Below are 16,951 nucleotides of genomic sequence, written 5' to 3'. Positions count from 1 at the left end.
GAGAGGCAGTTTGTCTGTTCCTGAGCTGGTAGCATTTTATTTGCTTGATGACCAGAGCAGAGTGGCATCTTCAATAGATTGAATGGCAGAATTAGTGTCTTTCTGACACCTGGACAATTAATTGATTAGTGTCAGAAGGTTTGATGACTGCAAATGTTCCAAATTCAATCTTCCCCAATTCTGCCAAACTACATTCACTCATATTTTTTCAGACATTCAACAAATATTTATTGGAGATGACTAGGCATGAAGTACCATTCTAGGTGCTGGGATAGCCAATGAATGAAACTAAATTCATCACATGGCTTAAGTTTTTGTGTAAGTAGAAAAACACAGAATGGGCAGGGTGGCTCACGCCTGTAATCCCAGAATTTTGGGAGGTCCAGGCAGATGGATCACTTGAGGTCAGGAGTTTGAGACCAGACTGGCCAACATGGTGAAATCCCATCTCTACTAAAGATACAAAAATTAGCCGGGCTTAGTGGTGGGTGCCTGTAGTCTCAGCTACTTGGGAGGCTGAGGCAGCAGAATCTCTTGAACCCAGGAGATGAAGGTTGCAGTGAACCCCTGAGATGGAGGTTGCAGTGAACCCCTGAGATGGAGGTTGCAGTGAGCCAAGATCATGCCACTGCACTCCAGCCTGAGTGATAGACTGAGACTTGTCTCAAAAAAAAAAAAAAAAAAAAAAAAAGAAAACAAAAAACACACTAATTGTACAAATCCATGCACAATGTCAGGTGGTGGCAAGAGCACAGGAGATGAAGAAGTAGGGAAAGGGGCCCCGAGTGTGCAGTGTGGGGTCAGGGAAGGCCTCACTCACACATGATTTTGGACAAGAGACTTGAAGCAAGTGAGGAAGGCACTGGAATCAGAGATATGTGTGGTATGTTCACAGACACCAGACACAGACGGAAGCTGACATGGTGCAGCAGAATGCACAGGAGGTGGACAGGAGATGAGGCAGAAAAACAGAGGACCACATCCTGGGGGCCTATGGGGCTGCTGAAGACTCTGGCTTTGGTTTCGAGTGAGCTGGAAGCCACAAGAGGATTCTGCCCAGAGGAGGAACATGATCTGACTTCCATTTGAAGAGGTCTCTCCAGCTTCTGTGTGCAAAGCAGTTTATAAGGAGCAGGGGCAGAAGCCAGGAGGCCAGTCCAGAGGTGAAGCAGCAACGCAGATAAGAGATGAAGGTGGCTTGAACCAGGATCATGGCGGAGACAGTAAGGAATGGTTAATCCTGAATCAATACTGAAGGTAACTAAAAGGACAACAGAATTTGCTAATAGGCTGGAATGTAGAGCATGAGAGAAAGAGCATGAGAAGGCAGCTGAGTTTTCCTACCTAAATGGCTAGAATGAGAAGGCAAGACTAAGGCATTGTAGGGGAACAGCAGGGTTGGGTCTGAACACTGTACATCCAGTTCTCTAAGTGACCATGTCGAGTAGGTAGCTGGAAGTATGAGTCTAGAATTGGAGATGTGGGCTGAGATGGAGATAGAAATTGGGAGTAACCAGATCTTGGGGTAATAAAGGTCACCAGACTGATGAGACCCTTTGGGGCATGGAGGTGACGGCGGGCTGAGGCTTGGATGCCGTAATATTAAAAGATTAGGTTGCTGAAGAGAAACCAGCAAAGGAAACTGATTTTAAAACAAAGGAAGAGGCCGGGCGCGGTCGCTCAAGCCTGTAATCCCAGCACTTTGGGAGGCTGAGGCAGGTGGATCACGAGGTCAAGAGATCGAGACCATTCTGGTCAACAAGGTGAAACCCCGTCTCTACTAAAGATACAAAAAATTAGCTGGGCATGGTGGCACACGCCTGTAATCCCAGCTACTCAGGAGGCTGAGGCAGGAGAATTGCCTGAATCCAGGAGGCGGAGGTTGCGGTGAGCCAAGATCGCGCCATTGCACTCCAGGCTGGGTAACAAGAGCGAAACTCCGTCTCAAAAAAAAAAAACAAAGGAAGAGAGCCAAGGGAGCCCTGCCTCCAGAGTCAAGCAAGGTAAGGGTTTAAAGGAGGAATCAGAGGTCATTTGACAAATACTGCTGCAGGCAAGGAGGACCAGGACTGAGGACTGGCAGCCAGGCTAAACAACATGGGCTCCCTGTATTGGGAAGGTTGTCCCAGTGGAGGGAATGGACGGAAACCCGATTTGAGTTTTGCTTTTGCCAGAAGAGCATGTGCCTGTCATAGATTGATGGGGATGCTTTAGCAGAGAGGGAGAACTCAGGGAGAGGAGATGTTTGCCAAAGTGCTATACCGAGTACTGCGAAGGCTGGGGTCTTGTGTGCAAGTGAGATGCTGCGTCAGGGGATGGCAGAAGAGTGGAGACAGACACAGCTACTGGGTGAGGGCAGATGGCAGGTGGGAGTTTTCTTCTGACCACTTCGATTTTCACAGTGACACAAGATGCTGATGATGAGGATGGGGAGCGGGGCTCAAAGCTGTGTAATGAGGTTTGGTGGCTCAAAGCTTTGTAATGAGGGAAGTGAGATGTGAGGTGGAAGAGGGAGAATGACAGCAAGATCAACTTGTTACAGGTCCTGCTGGAGGTGAAGCCAGGACTGGAGGGACTGCATTGCGAAGACCAGTGGGGGTGGCACAGAGAGGAAGAAAAGGGCACGCCAAGAAAGCTGTGGTTCTGTAGCAAGGGCCTGGGAACTGAGTGTTCCTCATCACTGAGGCAGGAGTCACTCCTGGAACTAGGATCCTGTACAAATCATCCAAAGTCCTGAGAGGCTTTGACTTTTGTCTCCTTGGGCTGAAATGTAGTATGCTTGGAGCTCAGAATTCAGGGCCAGGCAGTCCTGAGAATATATTCCAGCTTTAGCACTTAGCAGCTGCAGAGCCTTGAGCAAATCACTTCACCTCTCTCAGCCTCAGTTTCCTAAACTTTAAAGCATAAATTGTAGTACCCATCAGGAGACAAAAGTAAAGATTAATGCGATGATTTTCTGCTCTGTACAGGGCCTGACACATACATTTTCTACAAGTCATGGCATTAATGTCATTACCACCACACCACAGCAGGCAGGACTGAAGCAACCATCACTGGCACCACTGAAAGCACAAGAGGAGCCCATGGGCCAGAGCAGAGCGGAGAAGTGTTTCCTTCTAACATCTCGGCTCCAGCTCTAACCATCCAGTCTACCCCAAAGCTCTGAAAGCATGACCTTATCACACATCAACTTGACACCTGCTTAGGAAAGTTACTGATGGGCTTCATAGTCTCTCAGGTTTTGCTCTAATCTTTGCTTCTGATTGGAATTCTTCAATTCCCCCTAGGACACCAGTTCTCAACTGGGGCAATTTTACAAACCTCCAGGGAACATACGGCAATGTCAGGAGAAATTTTATCATACTGGGTGGGTCTGGGGGTGCTAATGAGTAGAAGCCAGGGATGCTGCTCAACATCCTCCAGTGCACTGAACACTTCCCCACAAGAATGATCTGGCACAAAATGTCAGTAGTGCCAAAGTTGAGAAACCCTGCTCTAGGGTTTTATATGATCTACTGGAGAAGATTCACATTTCAATAATTTCTTTTGTTGAACACTTTCAAGTAAAGGAAGAACAAACTAGGCGTGATGGCTCCCACCTGTAATCCCAGCACTTTGGGAGGCTGAGGCAGGTGGATCACAAAGTCAGGAGTTCAAGACCAGCCTGGCCAACATGGTGAAACCCATCTCTACTAAAAATACAAAAAAAAAAATTGGCCAGGCATGATGGCGGACACCTGTAATCCCAGCTACTCCGGAGGCTGAGGTAGAGAATTGCTTGAACCTGGGAGGCAGAGGTTGCAGTGAGCCAAGATTGCACCACTGCACTCCAGCCTTGGCGACAGAATGAGACTCCATCTCAAAAAAAAAAAAAAGAATGAACAAATGACAGTAACTTCCCATCTTAAAAGACCAAAATTTAACAGATTTATTTTGCAAAACATTTTGCTAAAATTTGTTAGTACACTTGCTGCCATTAGCTGCCCCCAATTCTCTGCCTCTAATCTGGGGTGTTAATGAGAAATCTGTAAACACACTTGCAAGAAATCAGTGGCGTAAATACATTCTATGTGCTGGTCCAAGGGCCTCTCATTACAAGGTGTCACTTGGATTTGTGGCATTTATTTGAAATTTATTTTTTGAAAGGAAGAAACCTCTTTGCTTCTTCAGTTTTCACATAAATAAATTATTGCCATGCCTGATCAAATATTTGCTTAATGTAATGCACTGTGTCTTTTTCTCAGAAAGTAACCTCGAAGGGAGTGGGAAGTTGACTTTTTAACTCTCTTTTTGGTACGTATCTGAAAGCACCTAGCTTTCAGGCTTAGTTCCTTGTTCTGCAGAGATGAAAATTCTTGGTTTTTCTATGAGGACAAAGTAGACTTTAAAACTTGGCTACGAAAGATAAACTTGATTTTGTGAGAAAAATGGTGTAAAGCTGTTTCTTGAGAAGCTTCTCATATGCAATCTAGTACTGTAAGTGAATGACTAACACTGTACTTACCAAGTTCTTGTGCTTGTTATATTTGTAACAGGTTTTCCCCACTCGAGGCTGGAGTGTAATGGCGTGATCAGGGCTCACCGCACCCTCCACCTCCCGGGTTCAAGTGATTCTCCTGCCTCAGCCTCCCAAGTAGCTGAGATTACAGGCACGTACCACCACGCTGGGCTAATATTTTAACAAGGTTTTTTTTGTTGTTGCTGTTGTTTTTTTTTTTTTTTAAATTCAATAGGCAAAATGGAATGGCCTGGCTAATTTTTTGTATTTTTTTTTGGTTTTAGTAGAGATGGGGTTTCTCCATGTTGGTCACGCTGGTCTCGGACTCCTGAATTCAGGTGATCTGCCTACCTCAGTCTCCCAAAGTGCTGGGATTATAGGCGTAAGCCACCACGCCTGGCCTACTTTTTTTTTTTGAGATGGAGTCTCACTGTGTCACCCAGGCTGGAGCTCAGTGGCACCATCTCAGCTCACTACAACCTGTGCTTCTTGAATTCAAGCAATTCTCCTGCCTCAGCTTCCTGAGTAGCTGGGATTGCAGGCACCCGCCACGATACCTGGCTAATTTTTATATTTTTAGTAGAGATGAGGTTTCATCATGTTGGCCAGGCTGGTCTTGAACTCCTGACCTCAAGTGATCCTCCCACCTCAGCCTCCCAAAGTGCTGGGATTACAGGCATGAGCCATCACACCTGGCCTTTTCTGCTATTTCGAATAGGCCCTTCCAGGATAAAATCACAAGGTTGCTGCTTGCTATTCAAAGGCCTTAGGTCTCAAGCCCTGGTATTGCTCTAGGTAGTTAGGTTGCTGGAGGTGAGCTCCCCAGGATAAGAAGGAGGATATGGCTTCTTTAACCCCAAAAAGCATCAGGGAGGTAGACAGTTAGATATGCACAGAAGGGAGAAGGGCAAGTCATGACTGCCTGAGGGAATGGAGGAGGAGCTGTTCTTTTCAAGGTTCTGCCCTATCCTCCCCACCCCACTGGTCTCAGACGCCTGAATTCAGGTGATCAATTCTCACATACAGCACTGGACATTGCTGGAGTGAGCCACACCCAGATCCAAGTACATCTCAGGATCTGGAAACTTTCTTTTGAGATAAGTCTTGCTTTGTCCCCTAAGCTGGACTGCAATGGTGCGATCTCAGCTCATTGCAACCTCCACCTCCTGGGTTCAAGTGAGTCTCCTGCTACACTGCCTCCCAAGTAGCTGGGATTATAGGCATGCACCACCATTCCCGGCTAATTTTGTATTTTTAGTAGAGATGGGGTTTCTCCATGTTGGTCAGGCTGGTCTCAAGCTCCTGACCTAAAGTGATCTACCCACCTTGGCCTCCCAAAGTGCTGGGATTACAGGCATGTGCCACCATGCCTGGCTAATTTTGTATTTGTATTTATTTATTAATTAGTTATTTATTTTTGAGATGGAGTTTCACTCTTGTTGCCCAGGCTGGAGTGCAATGGCATGATCTCGGCTCACTGCAACCTCTGCCTCCCAGGTTCAAGCAGTTCTCCTGCCTCAGCCTCCCGAGTAGCTTGGATTATAGGCATCCGCCACCACACCCAGCCAATTTTTTGTATTTTTAGTAGAGATAGGGTTTCATCATGTTGGTCAGGTTGGTATCGAACTTCTGATCTCAGGTGATCGACCTGTCTTGGCCTCCCAAAGTGCTGGGATTATAGGCATGAGCCACCGAGCCCAGCCTAGTTTGGTATTTTTAATAGACAGGGTTCCACCATGTTGGTCAGACTGGTCTTGAACTCCTGACCTCAAGTGATCCACCAACCTTGGCCTCCCAAAGTGCTGGGATTATAGGCATGGGCCACTGCACCCAGCGTGGATCTAGAAACTTTGATAACCATTAACATCTCCTTTTACCAGCAAGGAAAGGATTCCAATTAGCTGGGTTTTTACAGGCAAACAAAGCAGAACACGGAATTTCCCTTGAGTTTGGTTTATGTTCTATTTGCTTTCTTCCTTTCAGATAATTTTGGGATCCTCCAACTTGCCCATGAGATAAATCCCATGGTCCTTGCCCAGAGCAGGTATTTTCTAAAGATGTTCACATTTCAACTCATCAGTCAGGTCCTCTAGGGCAGAGTTCACCATTTCCTATCAGAGGTCATCAACTCTTCAGTAAGCAGGTGTTCACCCCATCTTATAGCTACAGGAATGGAGGAAAGGAGGGAAGTGTTTCAATTTACATCCTTCAATATGGAAGGACATTTGGGGAGGAAAGGAAGAGGAGAGACTCTTGCTCTGCATGAGTGTTTGGAATGGATGGCCTTTTAGGTTCCTTCCTCTTCTGAGTTCGTAGGATGCTATGATTGTAGGGAAGGCCTCTGGCAGGAACTAGCTGGTGCAGTGAGCACTATCTCTCACTATCTCACATCTTCTATATCCTATGGAACTCTGGGGAAAATTGGCCACATATTTCTTTTCTGCTCCCCGAGAAGGTCTGGCACTATATTCTGATTTGAGAGGTGCTAAATACTGTCTGTTGGTTGGGACAATCATAAAGCCACGCAGCCAGTGGAAGTCAGCACGGGAGCCAACAGTGCCGACAGACACAGTGGCTGGTGTGACAGCCTCAGCCACTCTAATCCTGGTTCATGTGGCATCGTTCCCTCGGTTGGCCACCACCTTCCTGCAGCCACCCACTGGCATACCCCCAGACCTTGTCTGGGTCAAGCATGTACCTAAAAGTGCAGCTGCCTGGCTCCGTCCTCCAAAACTTCGGCTAAAGGAGCTGTGCCTACTTGCATAAGAGGCTGGCCGGCTGGGCAGCCAGGGCAGGAGAAAGGCAGGAATCTCAGAGTGCACGAGCTCTTCTGCCACAAAGGCCACCTCAAACCACTTGCGCTGGAAGCTGGCGAAGTCATCCACTCCTGCTGTGTGCCAGGTGGTGGCCGGCTGCTGCATGGCCACTGAGAAAAGAGGAGGGGAGAGGAGTACTCAACACAAATGCTTATTTTCGTAATCATGCATGCTAAAACCTGATAAACCTTAAAAACAGGCTAAGTAAAAGAAGCCAGACACAAAAGGACACATAGTGTATGGTTCCATTTATATGAAATGTACCAAACAGGGAAATCTTTGAGACAGAAAGCAGATTAGTGATTGCTGGGGGTGGGAGGAGTTGTTGAAAGGTGATTGCTAAAGAAGATGGGGTTTCATTTCAGTGATGAAAATAGTCAGGAACTAGATGGATGTGACAGTTGTACAACACTGTGGATGTACTAAATGCCCTCAACTGTTCATTTTTATTTTTTTATTTTTATTTTTTCTTTTGACAGGAGCAGTGACCAGAAAACTGTTCATTTTTAAATGGTTAATTTTATATCATGTGAAATTCACTTCAATTAAAAAAAATATATATATTTCTGTGTGTGTGTGTGTGTATATATATTTATATTTATTTTATTTTATTTGAGATGGAGTCTCATTCTGTCACCTAGGCTGGAGTGCAAGGGCATGATCTCAGCTCACTGCAACCTCTGCCTCCTGGGTTCAACCGACTCTGTCTCAGCCTCCCAAGTAGCTGGGATTACAGACATGGGCCACCACGTCTGGCTAACTTTTGTATTTTTAGTAGACAGGGTTTTACCATGTTGGCCAGGCTGGTCTTGAACTTTTGACTTCAGGTGATCTACCTGCCTTGGCCTCCCAAAGTGCTGGGATTACAGGTGTGTGTTGCTGTGCCCATCCTTAAAAAATACTTTATACTCAGTTTATTTCTATTTTTCTTTTAGAGACAAGGTCTGCACCACTTTGCCAAGTCTTCAGTGCAGTGGTGCAATCATGACTCACTATAACCTCAACCTCCTGGTCTCAAGCAATCCTCCCATTTCAGCTTCCTAAGTAGTGGTGATGACAAGTGTATACACCCATATCCAGCCAATTTTTTTTCTGTAGAGATGGGGTTTTGCTATATTGCTTGACCAAGCTGATCTTAAACTCTTGGCCTGAAGAGGTCCTCATGTCTCAGGCTTCCAAGGCGATGAAATTATAGGCATCGGCCACTACTACACTTGACCTTATGATCAGTTTCTTTCTTTTTTTTTTTTGAGACGGAGTTTTGCTGTTGTTACCCAGACTGGAGTGCAATGGCACAATCTTGGCTCACCGCAACCTCTGTCTCCTGGGTTCATGTAATTCTCCTGCCTCAGCCTCCCGAGTAGCTGGGACTACAGGCGCGCACCACCATGCCCAGCTAATTTTTGTATTTTTAGTAGAGACGGGGTTTCACCTTGTTGACCCGGATGGTCTCGATCTATTGACCTTATGATCGACCCGCCTCGGCCTCCCAAAGTGCTGGGATTATAGGCGTGAGCCACCACGCCCGGCCTATGATCAGTTTCATACCTCGAATTTCAGAATATATAACAGTAACCTAGTATGTTTTCAACTTGAAGGCAAGACAGATATTTACTGGTCAAATTTAGAATTTAAAGGGAAAAGTGTCAATGGATATACTAGTGACTACAAGGTAAAAAATCCCACACAGGTTCACTTCTGCCATATTCTTAGATAAGACAGTGTGGAGAATGGCACTAGCTGCTTCATCTCATGTGTGATTCTTTAAACCCAGAGGCCGAGAAGCCATTTTTTCTGTAGGATAGGAGTCACTTCCAGAGGTCTCTTTGTGCTATAAGGTGTACTGGAAATGGTTTGCTGTTTCTTTTTTTTTGAGATGGAGTCTTGCTCTGTCACCCAGGCTAGAGTACAGTGGCTTAATCTTGGCTCACTGCAACCTCTGCCTCCAAGGTTCACACGATTCTCCTGCCTCAGCCTCCTGAGTAGCTGGGATTATAGGTGCCCACCACCACACCTGGCGAAGTTTTAGTAGAGACGGAGTTTCACCATCTTTGCCAGGCTAGTCTTGAACTCCTGACTCCGTAATCCACCTGCCTCAGCCTCCCAAAGTGCTGGGATTATAGGTGTGAGCCACCGTATCCAGCTGGTCTATTTTGCTGCTGTTGTTGCTGTTGTTTTTGAGATGGAAATTCACTCTGTTGCCCAGGCTGCAGTACAGTGGCACAATCTCGGTTCACTGTAACCTCTGCCTCCTGGTTTCAAGCGATTCTCTTGGCTAAGTCTCCCAGGTAGCTGGAATTACATGTGTGAACCACTACACCCAGCTAATTTTGTATTTTTAGCAGAGACAGGCTTTCACAGTGTTGGCCAGGCTGGTCTTGAACTCTTAACCTCAAGTGATCTGCCCACCTCGGCCTTCCAAAATTCTGGGATTACAGGCATGAGCCACCATGCCCTACGAGATGCTGATCTGAATCCTAGATGCCTCCAGTTATACAAGCCAGCTCTGACCATGCTAAAAAAAGTTTTCCCTCTGGGGAATTACTTTCTCTCATTATTTAAAAAAACAAACAAAAGCAAAAAAACCCACAGATAATTAAAATATAACTTGGAAAACTTGCTAAGACTTGATGGTCTTTCTGATGGAAGAAATGGAGTCTGGACTAGAGATCCAGCAAGTAAAAAGTGCTATAAATCAGAGTGGAGCCCATGATATTATAATCAGAATCACCTGGGCCGGGTGGCCAAGGGGGTGGAGTGCTCTAATTAAAAATAGCTACCAAAAAATGATGTGTGGGAATTTCCTCACACCAGGTCCCTTGGCCTCTTCTAGCTCTACCTTTCACCCACACTGTTCTCACCAAGAACACACTGTAACTTAAGAAACCTTTGTCACTCTGGCTATGCTTAAATTAAGTACAAAGGCTCAAGGAAGTTGACAGATCTGTCAACTTAGAATACAAAGTCACACATGCAGCTCAGGAAGCATCATCATGTGAAAGAGCAAGTCACCAGGAAAAACACTGGCCCCTGTGGGCAACCGCATTCGCCTGGGCTCTGACCTCGGTCGGGCTCTTTGTCCGTTACTATCTTGTAGAAATAGAAGCCGTAGATGAAGGTCCGCCAGGCTTCGCCAGATGCGTGTGTGATGAGCTGCTCTTCCAGCATTTTCTAGGAGAGATATTGAAACTCTGAAATTCCTGCGGAGGGGCATCTTGAAGGGGCAGCCCTCAGTCATGCTCTGGAGACAAGGGAGTGACAGGAGCACTGAGGAGACTCTACCTTCCACCCCCATATTAGACATGTTGTAGTTGATATAAATTATATTTTAAAATGTAAACTTGTATCATCATCAAATATTTCAAACATGCAGAAAGGAATAAAGAAATTCAGATGGCTGGGAGCAGTGGCTCAAGACTGTAACCCCAGCATTTTGGGAGGCTGAGCAGGGTGGATCACTTGAGGCCAGGAGTTCGAGACCAGCCTCGCCAACACGGTGAAATCCCATCTCTACCAAAAATACAGATATTAGCCGGCATGGTGGTACGCATCTGTAATCCCAGCTACTTGGGCGGCTGAGGCAGGAGAATCACTTGAACCCAGGAGGTGGAGGTTGCAATGAGCTGAGATTAGCACCACTGCACTCCAGCCTGGGTGACAAAGTGAGACTCTATCTCAAAAAAAAAAAAAAAAAAAAAAAAAGAAATCCATATATATCACTATACTGCTTTCACAAATTTGACATTTCACTATAATGATTTCAGATATTTTTATTAAAAAAAACTCCATAGACTCTCCCACTCCCATTACTCTTCCTCTCTCCCCAGAAATTTAGGGTTAGTGTAATATTATTATTGTTATTTTTTTGAGATGGAGTCTTGCTCTATCACCAGGTTGGAGTGCAGTGGCAAGATCCCGGCTCACTGCAACTTCTGTTTTCTGGTTTCAAGCAATTCTCCTACCTCAGCCTCCTGAGTAGCTGGGACTACAGGCATGCACCACCATGCCTGGCTAATTTTTTTTTTTTTTTTAGTAGAGATGGGATTTCACCATGTTGGCCAGGATGGTCTCGATCTCTTGACCTTGTGATCTGCCCACCATAGCCTCCCAAAGTGCTGGGATTACAGGCGTGAGCCACTGTGCCTGGCCCCTAGTGTAATATTAATCTTAAATAATTTTATTATATAAACATGTATAATAGAGAATATAAGGTATTCTCGTGGGATTTTAAATTTTCAAATAAAGGGCATAATATTATATCATTTTGTAAGTTGGTTTTCAAGTTCACATCATGTTTCTGACATTTATCCATGTTGATACATGCACCTTCAGCTCATTCATTTTAACTGCTGTAGTAGCATTTCATTATTTGAACAAGGAAATCGAATTCTCAGGGAGATGAGAGTGTATAAGGAAAAGGCTATACAAAATAGCACATCAAGACCCTCAAAGAGAGAACTGAGAATCACATGCTTATTCAAATCAGTTATTGATTTTAACATTTCCATGATGACAACCCAGCTGGTGAGGAAAGAGTACTGACTTCCAGTGGGGGGGGGTCTCTGTATAGACAGGATGGCATGAACTGGCTCAGGCAACTGGCCTTTTCCATTTCCTTGTTGTTCCAGTTCTGTCAAATTCCCATATTCCAGAGTTCCAATTCTGAGCAGTGTAATTAAATCCAGCAAGCGTGGCTGAAGTGCCTAACAGGTGCCAAGCAACATGCCTAGCACTGGTGATACAGAAATGGAAAATAAGAGGTGATCCCGCCCTCAAGGAGCTGGTTGAGGCAGGAGACAAATGAGAGACAGATCTTCATTATGTTGTGCTAAGAGCGCTGACAGAGTAAGTACAGGTGACAAAAGGCCCCCAGGGCATAGCCTTGAATCCAGCATTGAGATTTAAATAAGCATGCATTGACCAGGGGAAATGAGGCGGGGGGGGGGGGGGGGGGGGGGGGGGGCGCTTGAGGTCAGAGGGAGGGCATTCCCCCAAAAATCATAGAGATTTTTCTAAGGCTTACAAGTACACAAATTCTGTCCAGAACATTTCAGTTCAGACAACAAATTCTGCCCAGTTTTTAAGTCAAGATACAGTGTATTTCAAAGCAACACTCGTTCTTTCATCATTCCAGACAGGCCTCACACTTATTAAAAACAGACCCTAAACCCAACCTGCAGATCTCATTACTGGAAAGGGTGATAGCTTCTAAGGCCCTGGTTTTTCAGGACCTGAGCAGACAGGTCCTTGCTCTCTCACCTGCATGATGTCGATGGCCATGGCTTGCGTCTGGATCCCCTCCACGTGGTTCACCAGCCAGTGCACCACTTCCGCGCTGATGAAGCAGTAAGGTGAGAGGCCCTTCTGTTCAGAGAGCAGCTGGACTCCCGTCCTGGGTTTCAACACAGTAAGCGGGAGCAGGGGGGATATGTGTGTCCCATGGCAACAAGTGGAAGGAAAGATGAAAAAAAAGGGACTTCCACTAGAGAATTTAATACCATAAAGCAATGTCCCTAAGCTATTCCTAGACCCAGATAAATACTCATGAGAGGACAAAAGAAATCATTACAGGGGGCAAAAGAGAAGGGGTAGAGGGAAAAGATGGGAACTGACATTCAGAGAATACCTATACTTGTCAGGCATAACACTAGGTACCTCACATAATTATTTTATTTAATCTTTATATCAACCCTGTGGCTTAACTACTTTTTAAAAAAATCCCATCTTGGCTGGGCACAGTGGCTCCCACCTATAATCCTAGCACTTTGAGAGCCCAGGTGGGTGGATCACAAGGTCAGGAGTTTGAGACCAGCCTGGTCAATATGGTGAATCCCCATCTCTACTAAAAATACAAAAATTAGCCAGGTGTGGTGGTGCACACCTGTAATCCCAGCTACTCAGGAAGCTGAGACAGGAGAATCGCTTGAACCTGGGAGGTGAAAGCTACAGTGAGCCAAGATTGCACCACTGCACCCCAGCCTGGGCAACAGAGTGAGATTCCGTCTCAGGGAAAAAAAAAAAAAAAATCCCAACTTACAAACAAGGAAACAGAAGCTCAGAGAGGTCAAGTAACTTGCCCAAGGTCTCAAAACTGGTGAGAAGTAGAGTCATGTATGAATCCACCAAACCACACCGCCTAAGTATTGCTATGGCACAGGCTTTTGGGAGCCTTCTAACCCTACTCTCATATCTGTGATGAGCCACTTACGAGGGGTGCTTCATGGCTTCCAGGATCTCTGTCAGGGTGGAGGATGAGGTCAAGGAGCTTGCCACCAGCTGCTGAGAGCTATAACACAAGGTGTCAGGTCAGCAAAGCACGAGGGCATATATACAGTCAAGAGCATGAATATTAGGAACAATCTCTACTTCTTATGCAGCCAGAAACCAGGACAATGTTGACACTAAAGGTATTTCAGTAAATTTGGGATGGCTATATCAGAAGGATATCTCATGGCGGGGGTCGCTATTTTAAAATATACACATTTAAAAATATTTTTTAAAAGGTCCAGGTGTGGTGGCTCATGCCTGTAATCCCAGCACTTTGGGAAGCTGAGGCGGGTGGATCACGTGAGGTCAGGAGTTCAAGACCAGACTGGCCAACATAGTAAAATCCTGTCTCTACTAAAAATATCAAAATTAGCTAGGCATGGTGACGCACGCAGGTAGTCCCAGCTACTCAGGAGGCTGAGGCAGGAGAATTGCTTGAAACTGGGAGGTGAAGGTTGCAGTGAGCTGAGATCACGCCATTCACTTCACTCCAGCCTGGGTGACAGAGTGAGACTCAGTCTCAAAAAAATAAATAAAATAAAATGTACACATTTAGAATTCAAAGTACTTTTGTGTCCAAACTTATCCTTAGTAAGTATCTCTGCTTTTAACAATATTCCTCAGGCCCAACCACTTACAAGAAACCCCCGGACTGCTTTGGGTTTGCCCCAAGGGCCTTTCGCAGGTAGCTTCATTTAATTCTGACCATAGAGTGCTAGGTAATACCGTAAGAGCATGGGGAACAGAATCCCAGTACCGTCACTAACCTGCTATGTAGCTTTTCTTGGCCTCAGTTTCCTTATGAAAAATGGGGTTAATACTATTCCTGTCTTTGAGGGCTAATGTGAGGTGAATGTCTATACAATACTGAGCACATGTACAGGACTAACACACATGAAGCCAAAAGTGGTAAACAATACTAAAATAATAATAATTAACACCACCTTTCTGAAACTGACTAAAGGAACTGGTGAAGATCAAAGAGCCAGGAAGTACCAGGATCTGGAATCCAGATATTTGAATCCAGGTCAGTCTCTCTCCAAAGCCCTTTACACCACCTGTTGCCCACATTCTTGCTCAAAGGTATGATGGTTCCTTAATACGTGCTTAATGTAGCTGGGCGCAGTGGCTCACACCTGTAATCCCAGCATTTTGGGAGGCTAAGGCCGGCGGATCACAAGGTCAGGAGATCAAGACCATCCTGGCCAACATGGTGAAACCCCATCTCTACTAAAATACAAAATAATTAGCTGGGCAGGGTGGCACATGCTTTTGGTCCCAGCTGCTCAGGAGGCTGAGGCAGGGGAATCACTTGAACCCGGGTGGCGGAGGATGCCGTGAGCTGAGATTGTGCTACTGCACTATAGCGTGGGCGACAGAACAAGACTCCGTGTCAAAAAAAATAAAAAAGTGCTTAATATTCAGCAGCTGAGTGGCCACCCAACATACCAAACAGGGCCAGTTGTGGGGCTAATCCATAAGCTCCTCAAGTTCTTTGAACTTCTCCCTTTCGTCAGTCCCAGACTACTCCTCTTCATGACCATTCAGGGGTCCAGAAATCACTGAAGCATTTCAGAATTTCTGGGTTTGAAAAAGCTTTCAAAGACTTTTGAAATGAACTTCCTTTTTTTTTTTTTTGGATGGAGTTTCACTCTTGTTGCCCATCCATAGAAAAGCTACATAGCTGGAGTGCAATGGCGCGATCTCGGCTCACTGCAACCTCCACCTCTCGGGTTCAAGTGATTCTCCTGCCTCAGCCTCCCAAATAGCTGGGAATACAGGCAAGTGCCACCAGGACTGGTTAATTTTGTGTTTTTAGTAGAGACAGGGTTTCTCCATGTTGGTCAGGCTGGTCTCAAACTCCTTATCTCAGGTGATCCACCCACCTTAGCCTCCCAAAGTGCTGGGATTACAGGTGTGAGCCACTGCACCCAGCCTGAAACAAACTTCCTTCTCATGTCTGGGTCTCTGCTGAGACCATGAGTCTGGGCAAGAGGCTGTCCTATCTATGTGAACATCTTCAATGGCAGAGAACTCGGCCAAACAGCAGACCCATTGCTAGTAAGTTCTTTATCACGAAATAAGATCTGTTCTCTGTATTTTTCAGTCATTGGTCCTGATTCTACCTGCCATGTCATTTTTTGGTCTTTTTCACTTCCAGCCTAAACATCCCTGATCCCTCATTTCTTCTGAAAGCAGAAGAAAACCTACTGTTCTACCCTTGTAAGCAATGAGGAAGCAGATAAATGGACTCATTTTCTATGCATTGGGCAGCCTCTCCAATCTCCTCCACGCCTAAAGCCAAAAAGCCAGGTAGGCTTGATGGGGATATGGGCATGAGCAAAAGAAGGGAGCAGAGAAGTCCAGACCTGTTCCTGCTTCTGAAATGACCATCACCTTTGCTGGCCAGAATGAATAGGCTGCAGTAGAAGAGACGCAGATTAAACCAACAAAGTGACAGAGGCAGGTGAGCAGCCCCAGAGAACTTCCTGCTCTTAGGGACAAGGATACAAAAGTTAAGTCTCTTAGATCATTTTGCCAGGGACTGCTTAGACAGTATAGTGAGACAATAAGAACAGACTGGGGCATAATTTTTTTCCCAGACGGAGTGTTGCTCTGTCGTCCAGGCTGGAGTGCAGTAGTGTAATCCTGGCTCACTGCAACCTCCGCCTCCTGGGTTCAAGCGATTCTCCTGCCTCAGCCTCCCAAGTAGCTGGGAACACAGGTGCCCACCACCACACTCAGCTTTTTTTTTTTAATTTTTAGTAGTGACGGGGTTTCACCATATTGGCCAGGCTGGTCTCAAACTCCTGACCTTGTGATCTGCCTGCCTTGGCCTCTCAAAGTGCTGGGATTACAGGTGTGAGTCACCGTATCCAGCCAGCATAATTATTATAAAGCAAACACAGCTGGGAAGAAAGTAAAAAGGCTTCTCAGAATTGACAACAGCATTAAAAGCTGGTGCACTTGCTTGAGCAAATGAAGTATAGGCAACTTCTTTTTCCTCTGGATACTAAGGAATAGAAGAAAAACAGTCATGTTTGGCCACAATTAGTGACTCCCACTGTTTGTCCTTTTCCTTAGTGACTGCATGCTATGACGTGCAAGGCATTGTGCCACAGGCACCACAGTGAACAAGACAGACTAGGCAGGGGCCCCTTCCAGAAACCCTGTACTCCTGTGTGGTGCTTGACACTTTCCTACGTCTCTGTGGGAGCCTCTTAGCTATCCTGTGAGGATGGCAGGAAACAGATCATTAGTCCCTTCATACAGGTGTGGATAAGAACTAACTTGCCCAGGGTCCCATGTGACTTATAGCAGAGTCAGAACTTGGCCCAGAGCTTTGGACTCCCAGCCTCGGCAGCCTTTG

At 45.8% G+C, this 16,951-nt stretch overlaps 1 protein-coding gene across 50 annotated transcripts in view; it reads right to left on the bottom strand.

The window, feature by feature from the left end:
* Window positions 1–16,951, bottom strand: part of DEPDC5 (DEP domain containing 5, GATOR1 subcomplex subunit) — a 156,779-nt gene that overhangs the window by 20,416 nt on the left and 119,412 nt on the right. For 38 of the 50 annotated variants that reach the window (XM_078339077.1, XM_078339094.1, XM_078339108.1 and 35 more), the window contains 4 exons: window positions 13,523–13,600; window positions 12,574–12,706; window positions 10,377–10,485; window positions 7,197–7,424 (listed from right to left, as the gene is read on the bottom strand). In XM_078339077.1, coding sequence (XP_078195203.1) covers window positions 7,197–7,424; window positions 10,377–10,485; window positions 12,574–12,706; window positions 13,523–13,600 — 548 coding nt within the window. Of the gene's footprint in view, window positions 1–6,435; window positions 6,662–7,196; window positions 7,425–10,376; window positions 10,556–12,573; window positions 12,707–13,522; window positions 13,601–16,951 lie in introns of those variants that run through there. The other 12 variants (XR_013522751.1, XR_013522758.1, XR_013522746.1 and 9 more) reach the window with 3 other exon arrangements.

The sequence above is a fragment of the Callithrix jacchus genome, chromosome 1 (genome assembly GCF_049354715.1).
Source record: "Callithrix jacchus isolate 240 chromosome 1, calJac240_pri, whole genome shotgun sequence".
Classification (NCBI taxonomy): Eukaryota; Metazoa; Chordata; class Mammalia; order Primates; family Cebidae; genus Callithrix; species Callithrix jacchus.
Note: the sequence above shows the minus strand (reverse complement) of the source record. Positions and strands in the feature narration are given on the sequence as shown.